Here is an 18015-nt window from a genome sequence, read left to right as displayed (position 1 = left end):
CTCATTTCACTCCAGGGTGATAGCAGGACACCCCATCTAGTCACTCAGAAAAAATTAGGACATTCTGATGTAGAGTTTCAAAATAAAAGACCTTTGAAGTCTCATATATGAGCTATCATCCCTGTTTTTAGATGGAAGGGATTATAGCCAATATCTGAGACTTCAAAGGTCTTTTATTTTGAAACTCTAAATCAGATTGTCCTGATTTTTTCTGAGTGACTAGATGGGATGTCCTGCTATCACCCTGGAGTGAAATGAGTCTTTGATACTGGACAGTTTTTGTTTTATTCTCATCTAAAAACAGGGATGATAGCTCATATATGAGACTTCAAAGGTATTTTATTTTGAAACTGTACATCAGATTGTCCTGATTTTTTCTGAGTGACTAGATGGGGTGTCCTGCTATCACCCTGGAGTGAGATGATTCTTTGATACTGGACAGTTTTTGTTTTATTCTCATCTAAAAACAGGGATGATAGCTCATATATGAGACTTCAAAGGTCTTTTATTTTGAAACTCTACATCAGAATGTCCTGATTTTATCTGAGTGACTAGATGGGGTGTCCTGCTATCACCCTGGAGTGAGATGGATCTTTGATACTGGACAGTTTTTGTTTTATTCTCATCTAAAAACAGGGATGATAGCTCATACAATAGAGATTTCAAAACTCTATTGTAATGTATAGGATATTCGCGCACCGCAATATCACGTGCGGGCTGGCTTGACTAAGTTTTCCCGAGTGGAGGCTGGCTTGACCGCAGTCAATAACGGCCTATAATTATAAAATCTGCATAATTTAGAGACGGAAAATGTGTCCATTGCATCTAATTTGCACAACTTAATCTGAAATATACATATTAGGAGGATCTTTTAGCAGAAAATAGCATAATACGTATTTTATATAGACAATAAATGCTAAACACTGGACCTTTAAAACGTGATGTAGGTCCTGGCTAAATATCAGAATATCAGATTTGGGAGCTCATATTTTTCTGCATACATGCCTCCTGCGCTGCGCAGCCTGAGAAGACTCAGCTCAGGGATGATGTCATGTTTTCTAGTACGCAACCTGCAACATCCGGGTCCTCGGTTTGAAGCAACTTTATTCAAAACATATACAGTGACAAATGTAATGTTGTAAAATGAGGACAGGATATACCTTTGTTCACCTTTAACATCTGTTTAAGAGAGGAACAATATTTGACGAGGGGTTTGCAAAGTTAACGTATTATTCATGATCAAGATGATATTATTATAACCCTAACCCTTTTAACTAGAAATAAAAAAAATCTTGTTTTACACTATCCTGTTTTGAAATAGAAGGAATCTGTTTGTATGGATCTGTTATGCATAAGAAATTACGTACATTAATATAGCATAGGTGACAATTATTTACTTTTAAAACTTGTTCGGAATAAATCCTTTGAATCATACATTTTGTTTATAGCTTTTAATGTATTTCTTTATATTAGGATGAATTAGAACGTTTAAGAAATATGTTGTTATATTCAATGTGTCACTTTCCCCGTCGTTTTTAAGATTGTGTTTACCAAATAATGCCTCAGACATTGTTATCCCGGAAGTTGTAATGACGCAGTGCAGCCACTACACCGTCCCCGGGGCTCGCTGCTCCTCCGAAGCTAACGTTAGCTAGCAAGCTGTCAAGCTGTCTAGTGGAGAGGCTGAGACAGACGTTTCAGCTTCCCCCCTGGCTTGGCCACGCAAAGCTCCGGCCCACAAATTCCCTGAAAAATCTGTCAGAATATACTTTATATTGCCAGCTGAGATAATGTAATGCATCACGGGAATACGCAAAGAGGGACCTCCGCACTTACACCATTTATATGCACTGAATCCCGAGTGACGACTGCTCTCATTGCTAGCTAACTGGCTAGCTAGCCTAGCTAACCTCCGCAATCCCCCCAGTTTCGTCGGTGTACACTCTCAGGTGTGAACGGAGGCCATTCAGTCCTCGTCACGGTCGCAGTTTCCGTTGCTGTCAGCTTGTATTTCGGATATTTGGTAAGTCATACAATGTTTTCTTTAAAGCCAGCAGCGTTACAGGAACGTTTGGCAGTTATCTGTCCTAGCCGTGTTAGCATTTGACGCTGGCGATAATACGTTAGCAAGGCCGAGGGCTCTCCTTGCCTTAACATAACGTTAGCAAACCATGGTGGAGGGAGGCCTGTCAAAGTTAGCTGTGAGGGACAAGGGTCAAGGCCCGTATCTAGGCAAGGCTGTTTGTTTATTTGGGTTGTGGTCTGAACTTGCTAAATAGCTAACTTTTTCCGTAAATCTAAGAGCAAAATCTATCCTTAATGAGCAGGTTCATGTTGTGTATTAGCTCACCTTAACGTTAGCATTAATGTTGGATTTTGAAGAGCTCCTGAAATTGTTTTGTGGTTGTTTTTGAGTAACTGGTCAGTCGGTTAGCAGGTAACGATAGCTTTATCTAACATAACCCCGACTAGGTACTATGGTGAAGTGTTGTGCACCGCGAAGGTCATAGAGCTGCCCAATGGTGTATTCAAAATAACAACGTGTGTTAAATGACAGTCACAACATTACATAAGATCGATCAGGCACTGACTTAAGGGCGTTTCAATCCGACCCATAATAGCAGTGTACCCTAATATGTAGTCAGAATGTGTACACATGTCTACTATTTTTAGATTGGAGCATGGTGCCTGAACTGAGCTCTAATATACTCAAATATACTAATCTTTGCAACAATTGGTTGAAATAAGTACTTTTTATTTTAACCCGGTTTAATAGAACACTGTCCTTATTGGCACTAGATATGCAGTACTATTTGATGTAAATGTCCTTTTAATAGTATGCCTTTTGCATTATTACATGATTAGAAACTGAATATTGCCAGCATTCTTAAAATATTTGCATTATTAGGAAACACTACATTTTTGTCATATCTTTTATATTGATTTATGTCTTTTCATTTGTGTCACAGTTCTTAAGAAGTACACAATGGGTGCATTTCTGGACAAACCAAAGATGGAAAAGTACAATTCCCGTGGTGAAGGCAACAACATGAGATATGGGCTGAGTAGCATGCAGGGTTGGCGGGTAGAGATGGAAGATGCACACACAGCAGTAATTGGTCTGCCTCATGGTCTCGACCCCTGGTCATTCTTTGCTGTTTATGATGGGCACGCTGGCTCACAGGTGGCCAAGTACTGCTGTGAGCACCTGCTCGAGCACATCACCAGCAACCCAGACTTCCAGAGTGCTCTACAGGAAGACCCCTCTGTCGACAGCATCAAGACTGGGATCCGCACAGGCTTTCTGCAGATTGATGAGCACATGCGAAGCCTCTCTGAGAAAAAGCATGGCGTGGACCGCAGTGGTTCCACTGCAGTGGGAGTGATGATTGCTCCAAACCATACCTACTTTATCAACTGTGGCGACTCACGGGGACTCCTCAGCCGTGGTGGAGCGGTGCACTTCTTCACACAGGATCACAAACCCAGCAACCCTCTGGAGAAGGAAAGGATCCAGAATGCCGGTGGATCAGTCATGATCCAGCGAGTAAATGGGTCTCTAGCTGTGTCTCGGGCTTTGGGAGACTTCGACTACAAGTGCGTGCATGGGAAAGGCCCGACGGAGCAGCTTGTTTCTCCTGAGCCCGAAGTTTATGCAATAGAGAGATGTGAGGGTGAAGATGAATTCATTATACTAGCTTGTGATGGCATCTGGGATGTCATGGCCAATGAGGAACTGTGTGACTTTGTCAGGTCAAGGCTAGAGGTGACTGATGATCTTGAAAGAGTCAGCAATGAAATTGTTGACACCTGCTTGTACAAGGTATGGCATGTCCACAAAACTTGCATTGACATTTTGTGATGTTTGTTTTGGTAATGTTGTTGATTACCATGACCTCTGTGTTTGTTATTTATTCCCCAACAGGGAAGCAGGGACAATATGAGTGTTGTGTTGATCTGCCTTCCTGGGGCACCAAAGGTTTCTCCAGAAGCAGTGAAACGGGAGGCTGAGCTGGATAAATACCTGGAGGGCAGAGTAGAAGGTAAGAAAGAAAAAATATATTTGGGGTTAGTTTACAACCATAGAACATGGGATATTAACATAATACTTTTCCCTTTTGGTATCATATTTTCTTTGGTCAGTGTAAACCCCATGTTTTCTTTCTAGTTTAATAACGTTTTGAATAATGTTAGCCTTATTAACATCTAGGCTTATTGGAAACGATAACGTTTGCTAATGCTTTCATGCCAAAGAAACAACATTGTTGTTTCAGAGACCAAAATAAATAGGCAACTTCTTAATATGGCAGATTATTGTTATCTGTGTAATCACTGGGCATTTGTAATGCATCTTAATTAGGTCACACACAACATATGGGGTTGATCATTATGCTGGATTTTCAAAATGATCCAACAGAATAACCCATCCCAGTTGTTTTCAAATGTCTTTGTCATAGCATTTGATTCTGTCACTAACTAAAATACCTTACATTTCATACCTGACATTTACTGTAATGTCATGTTAGAAAAAGGAATCCCCCACACTAGATGTGTTTATGTTCAGTAGACTTTCATCAAGTACATTCAAGGTGTAACATACAAGGCCATTCATTACATTTACCTTTTTAAGCAAAGAACCTCAGTATCTATTTACCACAACAATACAAGAGTTTTTGAAAGACTGATGTTGACATATTTAAAAATTGGAGGCCATTCTATGAATTCAACTTACACTTATTGTTAAATGCTGACTTGACAATGTGGAAAAAGTACTTGTCTATAAAACCTTTCTGGTTAATATTTGTCTATTGTTGTTACAGTAGTTGGCAATAAGTCTCAAAAATCATTACCACTCAATTTAATTGTTACACTACTATTCCTTTATGGTTTCTCACTGGAGCTAGAGAAAAAGAAAAGGGAAGTCAATTTATTTCTTATAGGCTACAAATGTGAATCACAACATCACCTCAAATAGCTTTACAATCAATATAGCATTCAGAAGTCACTATGCTTAGGCTGTCAATTCAGACACACGTGCTATACTGTAGATGTTGTGTGTGTATATAGAAACTTTTATTAAGAAGCAGTCGGGCACTTAAGTTTAACCTTGGCTTCTCCACACTTTATGCCCTGTCCTGCATTCAAACGACACTAGAGAAAGAAAACCCCTTGTAAATACCACGGCACATGCAAACTTTGATGCTCTCAAGACAACTACCATTTGAAAATGGCCGAGGCCCGGTTTAAGTGGAATTCACATGTTTAAAAATGACTTTGTCGGTATAAGAGACCAAATGATTGGCCCCAGCGTGTATGTGGGCGAGGATTGTAAATCTGCGATGTAGAGAAGAAATTTGCTGTAAAGTTGTCCTATGTTATTAAATATAGTGTTTTTTAACCCAGACCTAGTAGTAGTAATAGTAATAATAATAATAATAATAATAATGGTATTATTTTAGTATTATCAACCAAGCACCAACTTCTATGCTTAAATCTAAGCGTGATAATATTGACCTTTTTAAGAAAGAGATGTTTCAACCATAATTATTCTCTAACTCTCTAATCTTATTCTTCCAACAGAGATCATCAAAAAGCAGGGGGACGAAGGTGTCCCGGATTTGGTCCATGTTATGCGCACGTTAGCATCTGAGAGCGTCCCTAACCTCCCTCCTGGAGGGGAGCTGGCCAGCAAGTGAGTGAGCTTTGTGCTTAGAATAGATGAAAATGATGGTATCAATAACCTCTAACATTTTTGTACTTTTTTCTTGCCCTCAGACGAAGTGTTATTGAAGCAGTGTACAACAAACTCAACCCCTACCGAAGTGATGACACAGTAAGTATCCCAACTCTTCTTCTAACTCCCTGAAGGTGGGCTTGGCGTGTAGCATGCATGCTTTTTGACGTGTGACCAGCTAAATCTTAACCAATTTATGCATGTCACATTAGTATTCAACAAGATGGAACAAAGAAATAGGCCTGTTGCCAGGTCTAATTAAAAAAAAAAAAAAACGTTACAGACCTGCATAGCGACCTTGCTATGGTTGTCTCATTGCCTTTTGTCCCGTTCATGTGAATCTGAAAACAGAACATTTTATTAATATTCTGTTAGTTTTGTAATACCATTTTTTTTTAATTCGTTCAATTTTTACCATGGAACACAATTGCATTGCGGCCCTACGCCAAAAAGGCTGACTTTCATTCCACATGAGCTGATTTCACTAATTAGAGCTCTTTTAATTCAAAGAGGGAAGAACTAATAAGCAAACATGTCTGGTATTTGTGTGGATGGGCTAACAAATCTGGACTCTCTTACAACATGGTTTTGAAGAGGAACATTGCATATCATTCCTTTTATATACAAACGGACCAGAAAACGGTCGCCTCGTCCACTCAGATATCATGCTTTTGAATTTACCTCACTGGGTCAGCTCATTTGAATTCGGCATATTTTATCTTGTCCTTGACTGTGCAAATTAGGACTTTGTTTCAGTGTTTCATGTTTGCGTAACGATAGACTTTAGGAATTGAACACAATTCAGTTTTTTGGGGAATGAAGGTACCTTCAGAGAGTGTTCGAGCACCTTGACCTCCTCTGTATTATGTGGTGCAGCCTGAATACGCAATGGGCTAAATAGACACAAAGCTTTCTATGGAGTATGTGAAATTAGTTTCTTTTAAATGTTTTCAAATCATCTATAAAACACTTAATATGGTATTTCTTACCATATTTAACCTTTTTTGGAGATAGTAGTCATTTGAACCACCTTTTAGCAGCATTTGCACTTTCAGTTCTTCTTGGACAACTATTTCTAATCTTTGCACACAAAGTTATTTAAAACAATGTAATTGAAATTCAAATGTGATGTTTCGCAAAGCCCCCAAAAGAGTTAAACGTTATTGTTCTGAAGCCATTCTGGTCTTAATTTATGTTTAATAGCGTGTGCCCACATAGCGTCTTTTCTGAGCCCAAGTTTCTTTTTTGAATTGTTCCTAATGATGAGAGGGCGTTATGAGAGGCCATGAGAAAAAAGACAGTATAATAACAAAAAACCCATTTGTTGGAGGAGTTGTCTTTCAACTGATCATCCTCTTGGCTCTACAGCTGTCAGATTGAGCAGTGACAAGCACATTTATACTGAAGTAAAACTAAGAATGCAATCATCCTCTGGTTGCTTGATATGGGAAAAAGTCAAACGATAGGATAATAAAAAGAAAGAAGGTGAAGCTTGTCTTATACAATGACAGTCAATGTGGGGACTGCTGTCAAAAATATTGTCAGAGAAATATTAAAAGAAATTCCCAAATGTACTCTTGGTATTTCCTAGCAGTTTGTCCTTAAGAATATATCTGTATTTAGCCTGCTTTATTGTTAGAACCTTTACCTTAGTGAAACTATGTGGTGTACGGTGCTCAGCAGAGCGACAACAGGACCCTGCAGCCGTAATGCGAGTGTCTGAAGAGTTCGGTGGTCTTTTCATTAGACCACACAGCTCTTTTTGCCTTGTGCTGTCAGTCTAACTTGCCTCCTTTCAAACCAAAGACATGATGTCATGCAGCCCTTTGTTGTTGTTTATTCCATCTATTTTTTTAATTCCTCTAGTTACATCTCTTATCCTCCCTTTCACATGTTGCTCTGAACAGATAGTTGCTTGGTTTGGATTTATCGATCTAGCTCGTTCTGGCTCTCAGTTGTTCAGGAAAGACCTTTACATGAACAGGTAATGTTTTAGAGACTATGTCCTTATGAAGACAGAGGGTTAGAGCAGTGACAACAAATCCTAATAGCCCATTATAAACTCTGGTAGCACCACACAATACAGAAAAGGTTGGGGGATATGTCAATAAGGCTGTTGCAATTGTATCGCATTAATTAGTCAAAGTGTCAGTGTAAAAGAACAAGTGTAAAAAACACCATCTTATCATAAATCCTTCGAAGAGAGGATGCCAGATGTAGACCTGAACACATTAGGTGTCAAAGATCAGCCAAGCTCAATATACTTTGTCTGTTCTATTGTGTGTAATCTGTGACTAACCTTGGACATTTTGTGCTAGGTATTTCTTCTTACCTCTGAGGAAAATGGCAATGCCTGAAATAATAATAACTCAAACAACTTCCAGTATTATGTACCTACATTCAGATTCAGACAGGGCTACTGTTCTTCTCTATCTTTTGTTATACAATGACAATAACAGAACAGAAGCTACTATAATGATAATATTATTGACATTTGAAACAGGAGCATTGTTTTGCTTTTTCGCTAAATTCTCTAAACATCGCAATCAAGCAATTCCATGTTTGGCAGTTTTCTTTGTTTGTAATAAGGGAAAGTAACAAGTCAAAACAATTCCTTTCCATACAAATCACAGCAGTATTAGAGGCTTTTTAACAAGGTAGAAGTTTAAGGAACAATAGATAATATGAACACTATTTATTTTATCCATAAAGAAAGATAACAAAAAGGTTACTTTGAAAAGAATTATCAACTTAAGTACGGACCTGTACCGCTATATCTGTGTACTAATACTTTGGTACATAGCATAACAATTAGACTTAAGTACAACAACCAAGTGAATAATAATAATATTTTATTCCCAATCCCAAATCCTCTAGGATCGGTTATTTGCCCGGTACCAAGTCCTTTTCAAAACTTATATTAACTGTAATGGCATAGATGCCTATTGCACAATCAAACTACAACATCAACATTTGATGATGTAGAATTTAACTTACCCCTTACAAAAAAAAATGCTCTGTATGAAATAAACATGGTTAAATAGCAGCAAAGATAATAAGTGTTTGTGTTATTATGTATCTGGCACATTCAAAGCAAGCGTAGCATAAAACATCTCTTTTGGATTTATGCTTCAAATTCCAGTTCTAAACTAAATATTACATTTAATTTTAACACGTGGCAAAATGTTCTCACTGTAGAGCCCAGCTGTAACGAAGAGAACCGATTTACCGTCAAATTACGGAAGTTTGTCTGGTCTAATTTTTTGCTGGTACTCTATTCAAATCAGCCCAGATCAGTCCTGATACTACGGTAATCTTAAGGATTGGCTTTTGAATACCAGTGGCCTATCATGCAGGTAGAGCTGAAACAACATGGCAGTTACAACAGTCATGAGAATAATGCCAGTCATTGTGACCATGTGCTGTTCCAGCCCAAATGATTGATGCCAAGTCTATGCCTGAACATGCAGTGAAAGGTCATTAGGTTTATGTGAAAAATAAGTCTGAACAAGTCCGCACAAACTCGTTATTCACCATCAAACCGACCTAACACCTGTGGCAACTTCCAAGAGTTGCCTAACAAAAATACATCAGGAAAAAGTCTGAAGAAGCAATACAGTCTGCTCTATCATTGGTTGCATACATCTTATGTTTGTGTGAATAATTCATTATTTGCAGTTTTAAATTGTAGCTTCTCATTTATCTGTACCCACATTAAGAAAGACAGCTATAATACCATACAGTACTTGTATTGCATATGATTTATAGCTGCATAATGCTGTAGCTTGGTTTAATATATGTTAAAACATATAAACAAATATAAAAATAGCAACCAATTTAAGTGATCTCTTGACTGGTAGATTTGGATAGATGAAAGGATGCTAAAATAATATTAATACTGCTTAACGGCTTTTTATATCTTGTTGAAAAAGAGATATTTGAAACAACAAACATGCTAATATTGTGTCAGATATTGCTAATATAGCTTCAGCCCCTACTTGTGGCGTATTAGATAAACAATGATACACGGCACGCTGACCTTATACACAGTTGCTGAGTAATAATGAGTGTTTTAAATAGCAATGGTATATAGATGTGTTACACACTTGAGAAGTTGATTACCGCAGCATTTAAAAAAAGCCTCTAGGATATTTGGGGAAATACCGTTGTTGAATCTGAACCCCTGGATGATTTGTGTTCTGTCAGTGTGTGTCATACATGCTTAAAGCTCTCCAGCTGTTGGTAGAGATGTGATGGTTTTTAGAGCCAGTCTGAAGGGTTTCTCCTTCCTCTCCTCTCTCATCAAGGACTCTGCGTCCACAGACGACATGTGGTAACACAACCTCCCACCACTAACACAGCATAGAGTTTACAACCACCATCCTCTCCAGACCCACAGCAGCTCAGCAGTCTGTCTCCGTCACTCGGAGCTTTTGGTTTCTAAGAAGGGAATTTCATGGGAGGAGGAAGAAGAGGAGTTGCATGCTCACAAACCTGGAATAGTGCAGCACCAGTCCACTCTGGAGTTCAGGATCCCCACGTCTTGTCTCCCCCCTTTATGTTCACCCCTCCCCTTGATACTCTCCTCTAAAGTAACCCATAACAAGTGAGTCCCCAAGGTTTTCTTTCTTTTTGTTAAATAATCAGCTTAAGTAGTAAGATTTTTTTGTTGTTGCTGTAATTAATTTGATTCACATTTCCTTGTGTGTGTTTGTATATTTCTGTTTTTTGTGAAGTGCAATTGTCCTGTACAAACAGCCTGTATTTAATGCAGCTTGATTTTAAGTTAAAAAATGAAAGAAATGAAAAAGAGAACCTTTTATGCACTATCTGCCTTTTCCTGCTCTTCTGGAATTGTATCAAATGTCTATTCAGTGAATATTACTGCTTGTCCTCCAGGCACAATGTCTCTGCGCTTTTACAGTACTTTCCTTTCCCCCCCCTTTCAGTTAGTCTATGCTCCTTTTTAAGAAACGGGTAAATTGTATAGTTGACAGCACACTAAGCTCTATATCAAACCATTTCAATCCTAATTATTTTTCCCCTGTGCTTTTTTATTGTATTTTATTTTTGTAAGTGGTTTCCTGTACATGCTCAAATAATAATGGCAAAGTGTTTCTCGAGTCATTTTGGAAGTTTGTAATGAAACTTTATTTTGAGGCATCTGAAAAAATAAGACCCCGGTTAACACATTTTTCTGTGCAAATAGATACTTGCAAGCGTGCGTGGGTGCTTGTGTGTATGTATGTGCGCACGTGTGTCAGTGTAAAGGCAGATCTGTGTGTGCAACTCTAATTTAAATCTAACTAGGGTGGATTGGTCAGACCAGGCTGGAGTTTAAGGGAATCTCCTCCCAATGCTTTCCCTCCGTCTGCCCTTTCTCAGCCAGTGTTCCACTTCCACCCAGCAGAGGCTTTCACTACTTCCTATTCCAAAACGTTTGGGATAACAGAGTTTACATGCTGTAACGCTATCTGAACAACATCAAGCTATATATCAGAACCATACAGTAACCTGAGATGACACAAGTAGTTCAATTTACCCAACGTGTGTAATGCATTGCAGTTAGTCAAGTCTAGACTAGTTTACACATCTATTGTGTCATATTGAAATATCAGTTTCTTAACATACATTGTTACCAGTACCCGCTGTGGGTGCCATATGATTTATATCACTTTTTTCAGCTTTATGACAGCCTATGCCAAGTTTCTTTTTCATGAGATTCAGATTGTGCATGTGGTACAGATACATTTTTACCTTTTAACAACATTTTACAGGAATACCAGTCAGATAATAGGACAAACAACAAGGCTACTTTTATTCTTCACAGGGGTTTTAGTCACATATAAACCAAGAACAAATCTGCCTACTGCGATGAGTTCTCATGGTTGTACAGCACCTTTTTATTCCCCCCCCCCCCAAGCACCACAAGCCAGAGCACAACAGTTTGCTGCTACAGTGCGTGATCTGCAGGTTGATTTGTTCTCGCTAGTTGATTTACCCCTCTGAAAAGATAAATAGTCTCTGACTAAATCTGTTTTTAACACACAGTAGATATATTTCTTGAAGAGAAATGGTTTTATTTCAGATTTATTTTCTGCCATTTTTGTCTAAAATTGCATTGTTGGAAATTAATGTATGTATATATTTTTGACTTAAACTTTCAAGGAATAAATCATGTCGCTTGAGTTAGTTTTTTGCCATGGACAAAATGTGATTCTGGTTTGTTTTGGGATGGACTAACGGTTCCCTCTAGTCACTCTGGTGTCCCTCTGATCAACACTGAGGGTTTTACCGTTTATAAAATACACAATAATAATGTACTAAATGTGCAACTCCTCGTTTATTAAAAAGACAATCCTAACACTTCCACCGCATTTAGGTTTGTGGTGGTAGCTCTTTTTCAAATCTTTAATATGCTTTTGTGGCAAAACGGCCAAAGACACTCACATTTTTTTTTTAATAAAGCTACTTACACTTTTTTAAGTTATCTATATCACAAGACGTTACAATATAAAGTAGATCCCTTTTTAAAGAATAGGTTTAAGGGTACTCTGTGGATGCATTTTGGGAAGAAGTGTTGAATGTAAACCTAAGTGTGTTTACACTGACCTCCACAGGGTTTCTTTTAAACAGCCGTAAATAAATAAATATTAAACTAGTCATAATTGAGCAGATTGCTTTCTATTTATTTGCATGGAAATGTGGTTTCCTCAATACTGCCTCCCCTTCAAAATAAACTCAAATGCAATAAAAAAAACAGCAGTAAAAACATTGTTCAATTATATACAAATTGCAGTATTGATTATCTACTACAATACTCACCAAACCTATTGTGCTCTTGTAAAATATAAACTCTTCAAGCCAGTTGATTCAGTAGGTTTGAGAGAAGACTAAATGTAATCAAAATCCCTTTGTGTGTTTAGATGAGTTTGATTTTGCGATACATTGCTTGTATTTGTATTAAGTGAGTGCACTAATCGTCTCTTGTCAAACAGTTATCAGCACCCATTGTTGATGACGCTTGAAGCAACATTTCATGCCGTTGTTCTTCACGCTTAATGAGGAACAAACTATATTTATATTCATCTCAAGGCCATCGATACCCCCACGCCCCTGGATAGTCCCGCGTTGCCATAGAGATTTTAAATTCAGGCTGTTTCCCCTAAACGATGCTGGTTAATTATCCATTTCTATAACAACCCACAGAATGAAAAATGTAGAAATAAGCTTTTCAAGATTGCTGTAGCTGAAGTGTTAGTCGATACTGAGAGTTGCTTGGGTGTGATTTATTACATATGTGCATTTTGTTGAAATCATGTAAAATATCACATCCCTATTTGTCCCACATCCCCCTAAAAAAATCTTCCAAACATTTATTCTCCTTGTTTTATTTTGTCTTGAACTGAAATACCTCATAACATGTATAGGAAGTGTTTGTCTTGTGTTATGTAGATCCAAACTGTTCAGAGAGAGGGAGAAAGCATTTGTTGTTGTGGCCCTAAGACTTTTTGATTTGAACACTGATCTATTTGAGTGGAATAAGCCTGTGCTCGTGTACAGTATTTGATTGAATTGTGCTGATGTTAACAAAAACGATTTAAGTGGCTACTGCAAATACAACTTACTTTATAAGCTCGTATAAGCTACCCCCCCCCCCTAAAAAACAACCTAAAAAAACAACGCCCTACACGCTCACCACCTTGTCTACTTGTGTGAAGCTCACTTAGTTTACAATCTAGAATTGTATCGAGAGTTCAGGGTTTTAGAAATGTGGGAAGTGACAAAATGACAAAAATCATATGCACTGATCATGTATAATCATCTTTTTTGTTTTTTTAGAAAATTGTTATTGTAGAAAAAAAGATGATAAAGCTATTAACAGAGTTACCTTTGGTTGCCTGGAATGCATCCTGTATATTCTTGTACGGAGGACAACCTGGCAGACGTTGAAGAGATTTGAAATTCTTGCGCCCACTTGTACATATCGATGTACCTCGCTTGTGGCGTTTACTGTGTGACCCTTAGCAGTTGAGGTTTATTCGTCCCCTCACAGGGCGACCTGAGCCTCACTTGGCTGACCTTTTTCAGCTCGTAAATAAGCTCACCGATTTGCCTTACCCAATCTCATGTTGCCCCGCTAAAGTACTTGTTCAATAAAACACTATGAAGAGGAATTCTGCTCTCCTAGATTCAAAACCCCCATGTTAGGGAACGTCAGCGATCAACAAAGTGACTTTGTTCTGGTTGTCACATGGTACAACTTTACAACCATCGCTGGTTTGTATGCTATTCCCCCCCCCCCCCATGTTACCTTTTTCAAATCTCGGTCTTGAAAGCTTATTTATTTTTTCACTGCATATGATGTCATACTTTTAACCAATGCAAGTGTTTTGACATGGTAACCTCGTAAGCATTCAAAATGTGCATACATACATTCATGTCTGCTATATTTATGATTACATTCAAGAATAGCTTTAGAGTGCTGTAGATAAGTATTGTCAATGTTGATTCAAATGCTTCTCAGAGGCCTCTGTGAGTGATTTTACAAAGTTCAATAATTGTATATTTTGTATTATGTTCTAGCTCCAAAGGAATGGCAGAACAAAAGAAAATGTTTAAAAAAGCTTTGTTCCCTGAACTAAATTGTACTATTTGTGTTGTCGATTGAACAAATTGCATTCCTTGCTTGTGAATTGATGCATTTCTCTCCCTGCTCCTTACATTTTCTCCCCTTCTTCCCCTCCTTTCTTTCATTTTTTAGCCTTTGAAGTTTGAATAAAATTTCTAGTTTGCAGAATGTATTACTAAATAAATGGGTTGTCATCTTGTACCTCTCAATTCATCACTTTCTTTTTGGGCCTGTTGCACAAGCAACACCTTCTTTCATTGTAAAGAAAAACAACTTGAAAGAAATTCTCACAGTTTCTACAGAAAAAGTTACATTATATTACTAAATGGAATGCGTAAATAGTTGAAAACAGGATTGAATAGAACACAGTTCAGTGTTGCTTTTTAAAATCAGTTTTGTAATGTAATCTGTTACTAGCTTTGCACCATCCTAACACTTGAACATGCATTAGAGTAAGTTTAGGGCTTGAGTGCAAACGTAAATCTTCAAAATGATGATACTATTTACAAAGTATGACATGTAACACAGGCTTTTTCTTATAATCACACGACTCTAGAGACAACTTGATTGTTAAAATGTAGAAGTTTACTGTAAATGAATGGTGTTCTCATGTTAGCGCTGGTTTGTGCCTCCCATGTATTGCCATTAGATTCTAGTTAAAGAGCTAAGTATATATAGGATCTTCAAAAAAAAAGAAACACCTGTCAAGTTCATATAACAGCGTTATATATGTTGTGAAAGTATCCTCAAAGGCGAACACTACATAAATAATTGCAATATTTCATTTACATGATCAAGTTCACAGTTGTATGAGTCTCAAACGTGCGGTTTCCTCAAATGTAAAGTCTGTATCAGCTCCACATGAAAAGAGACTGATTTTGTGAACCCACACAAAGTTAGTTTTCTCTATGCCCAAATCCTCTTTATTCTATCAGTGTTCTCTGTTTTTAAACAGAAAATGGCACATATACACAGAACAGACCCCTTGGTTTCTCTGTCATAACCGGTTTACAGATTAATTGAGTTTTGGAACCCTAGTTTTGGGATTTGGGAGAAAGTTGTTCATGTATGCAAATGTTTTTAATTTTAGAGTGTAGGAATAATCTAAAAAAAAAAAAAAAATGGGTAGTTCCCCTATCAAGATTTGTCCCACATCTGGATGAAAAAGTATTTCACCCATAGCATGATACAAAACTTTTAACCCATTCCTTAACTTGCGCCTTTTTCCTAATCTAAAGATGTTTGCCAAAAATGAAATGTCCTGGATCAATTTGTGAAACCAAAATGAAAAAAAAGGTCATTGATATATTTTTGTATGTAATGAATGAAAATGTTAGCAAGGACAGATTTTATTTGTATCACTTAAGAAATGGGTTAAAAATGGTAGAATATTTTTTCACCAATTTGTGGGTCTTTAAATTATATTTAAATGAACTGTGTTTTTTCAAAAATTGCCAGTTCATTGTTTTTTGGGAAAAATATAATGGTAAACATGAGAGGAACAATCAGGGGCTGTCCTTCAAATGTCTGTGCTCGCAGTGTGTGTAAAAACGAACACGCCCTGTACGCAGCGTGTTCCTGAGCCCCATGTGCTCCTGAAGCTCAGTGCTGTTGTTGACTGGTCTCCCTGCCTTTTCTGTCAGTGTGTGCTGAGTGCATTTCAGGGGCTTGAGCTCAGACGGTGGGTCATGGCGGTCCACGGCCACCGGGATTAAGAACCGTGGGAGGGATTACTTCAAATGTCAACATAATGTCATGAGCTGTGTTAGAAGGTCAAATGTTCAAACGGTGCTCAGTGGCGAGCAGTTAATAGATCAGGTACAATTTGGATTGTTGTGGCTCCTGTGAGGAATTGACTGGCATGCTAAAACAAGCTTTATTTGGAGATATCTTTCTGTATTCTTGTAATTAAAGTTTTTTATTTATGAAAATACATGGTCCATTGCACATGGTACAGCATACAGAAAGAGGAAGGTCAGGCTACAAAACATTTTAGTTAAGTGTTCCTGGTTAAAAGAAAACAGAAAAATACAAAGGTGTAAGATTACCAATCAGACACTACAGCAATCATAAAATAAAATAATAACAAATGCTTGATTAGAATAATTGTACAAAGACCCTTTTGTGAGAGTCCTACAGTCAGGCTACTAGTTAGAGGTCAGGTATTCCACAAAGTAATCCCAACTTCCTAGAACCACAGGTCATTGTTCTGTATTCTTTAACCCTCCTATTGTCTTAGTTCCCCCCCCCCCCCCCCCTTACTTTGGTGTTCGCGGTCAAATTAGACCGGTCCTGTTTTAACTGCTATTACATTAACACAAAAACCATTAATCATCACCAAATGTCATTTATCCGGATGGTTACTAATTCCCTTTCTTTATGGCGGTCATTTTTGACCGGGAACACCATGGGTGTTACAAAGTTGACTAAATCATCCAAAATTCAATGAAAGTGGTGATCAGCAATTTTATATGTTCAAATGTCTACTGTGAAGGATATCATAAAGCCTTAATTCAAACGAATGTAAAACAAAAAAGTTATGATTGATGAAAGTAGTAAATCGGTCAGATTTGACCTGAAGACAACAGGAGGGTTAAAGAAACTGAAGACAGATTAGATGCAGTATGCAGTTTAGAGTTTGCAAATATTTATGTATTCAGGAGAATATCTAAAAAAAAAAAATGTGTTCTCAGTCAGTGGATATCAATGATTAGATACAACCGTTAAAAATGTCTCCCAGCTTTTTTTTATGACTCAATGTCTGACTGATCAATACTCTAACAGGATCCTAATCCAGCAGCCAGTAAACCAGAGGGGGGCAGTGTTAATAGCTGAGACTGCTCAGGAACACCAGCTGCAGCATTCACACTCAGAAAGGCCTCTGAAAGTTAATTGATGGAAACAGTCATTGTTTCTTTTATTAAGTAGATGTTGCTGACATCTTTGAATGAAATAACAGCACTTTAACACTCGACTTTAAGTCACATCACACTGAATATCCGGTATGTTAGGTCATTGCCCTTGTTTTGTTGCCTTTTTAGCCTCTTCTTATTAAATGTGTCCTCTGTTGCTTTGGAAGCATTTTAGCTACTAGATTAATGTGCTAAAAAAACAAGTACCATTTTCCCAACTAAATTGAGAAAAATAATAACTGATCTAAAACAAGCTTGTTATTTCTGACCTGTACATAACTCTGGGAACCATTTGCCCGTTAGAACTGAACAAAATGTGGCTCATTAGATCCCGGGCCACCTGTGCACCCCTAATGAATCACTCTGCCCTTATATTCCCCACAAAAAACAAAAAAGAAGCGTCCACGTCGGCAGAGGCCATCATCAAATGGAGCTGGCTCGTCATCTGCCTGCCTGCCATTGTTTAGCGCATGTCATGCTCTGCTTCTCATGGCGGAAAAAACCCATTTGAGCCTGACTAATGCAGCCATGCAGACGCAGCAGTACGAGGTGGGGGTGAGGGGGCACACCGCGTACTATGCGTGGATGGTCTCTGCACTGAGGTCACTGAGCTCCACATTTGCTAATTTGCTTTGGTGTGCACTGGGAGCCAGATTTTTCAGGGTTGATCTGTACAAAAAAAAAGAGAAATATATATTTAGATTGAGTTAAGGCAAAGAAGGGACGACTGGTAGTTT

General features: G+C 38.0%; 1 protein-coding gene across 1 annotated transcript; it reads left to right on the top strand.

Moving 5' to 3' along the window:
• Positions 1 to 1615: 1615 nt before the first annotated feature.
• Positions 1616 to 14564, top strand: ppm1aa (protein phosphatase, Mg2+/Mn2+ dependent, 1Aa). Its single transcript, XM_010788388.1, has 6 exons — positions 1616 to 2023; positions 2970 to 3823; positions 3926 to 4043; positions 5581 to 5692; positions 5776 to 5833; positions 10042 to 14564. The coding sequence occupies exons 2-6, from the start codon at positions 2987 to 2989 to the stop codon at positions 10069 to 10071; spliced, it is 1155 nt and encodes a 384-aa protein (XP_010786690.1). The 5' UTR covers positions 1616 to 2023; positions 2970 to 2986; the 3' UTR covers positions 10072 to 14564.
• The last annotated feature ends 3451 nt before the right edge of the window (positions 14565 to 18015 follow it).

Source organism: Notothenia coriiceps, unplaced genomic scaffold, assembly GCF_000735185.1.
Source record: "Notothenia coriiceps isolate Sejong01 unplaced genomic scaffold, NC01 NC01_scaffold00031852, whole genome shotgun sequence".
In the NCBI taxonomy this organism is placed as follows: Eukaryota; Metazoa; Chordata; class Actinopteri; order Perciformes; family Nototheniidae; genus Notothenia; species Notothenia coriiceps.
Note: the sequence above shows the minus strand (reverse complement) of the source record. Positions and strands in the feature narration are given on the sequence as shown.

Excerpts from the sequence above, each read along its gene's own strand:
- ppm1aa (XM_010788388.1), top strand. The coding sequence starts at position 2,987 with ATGGGTGCATTTCTGGACAAACCAAAGATGGAAAAGTACAATTCCCGT. Across the intron at positions 3,824-3,925 it reads TTGACACCTGCTTGTACAAG|GGAAGCAGGGACAATATGAG; the intron begins GTATGGCATGTC and ends ATTCCCCAACAG. Across the intron at positions 5,693-5,775 it reads GGAGGGGAGCTGGCCAGCAA|ACGAAGTGTTATTGAAGCAG; the intron begins GTGAGTGAGCTT and ends TCTTGCCCTCAG.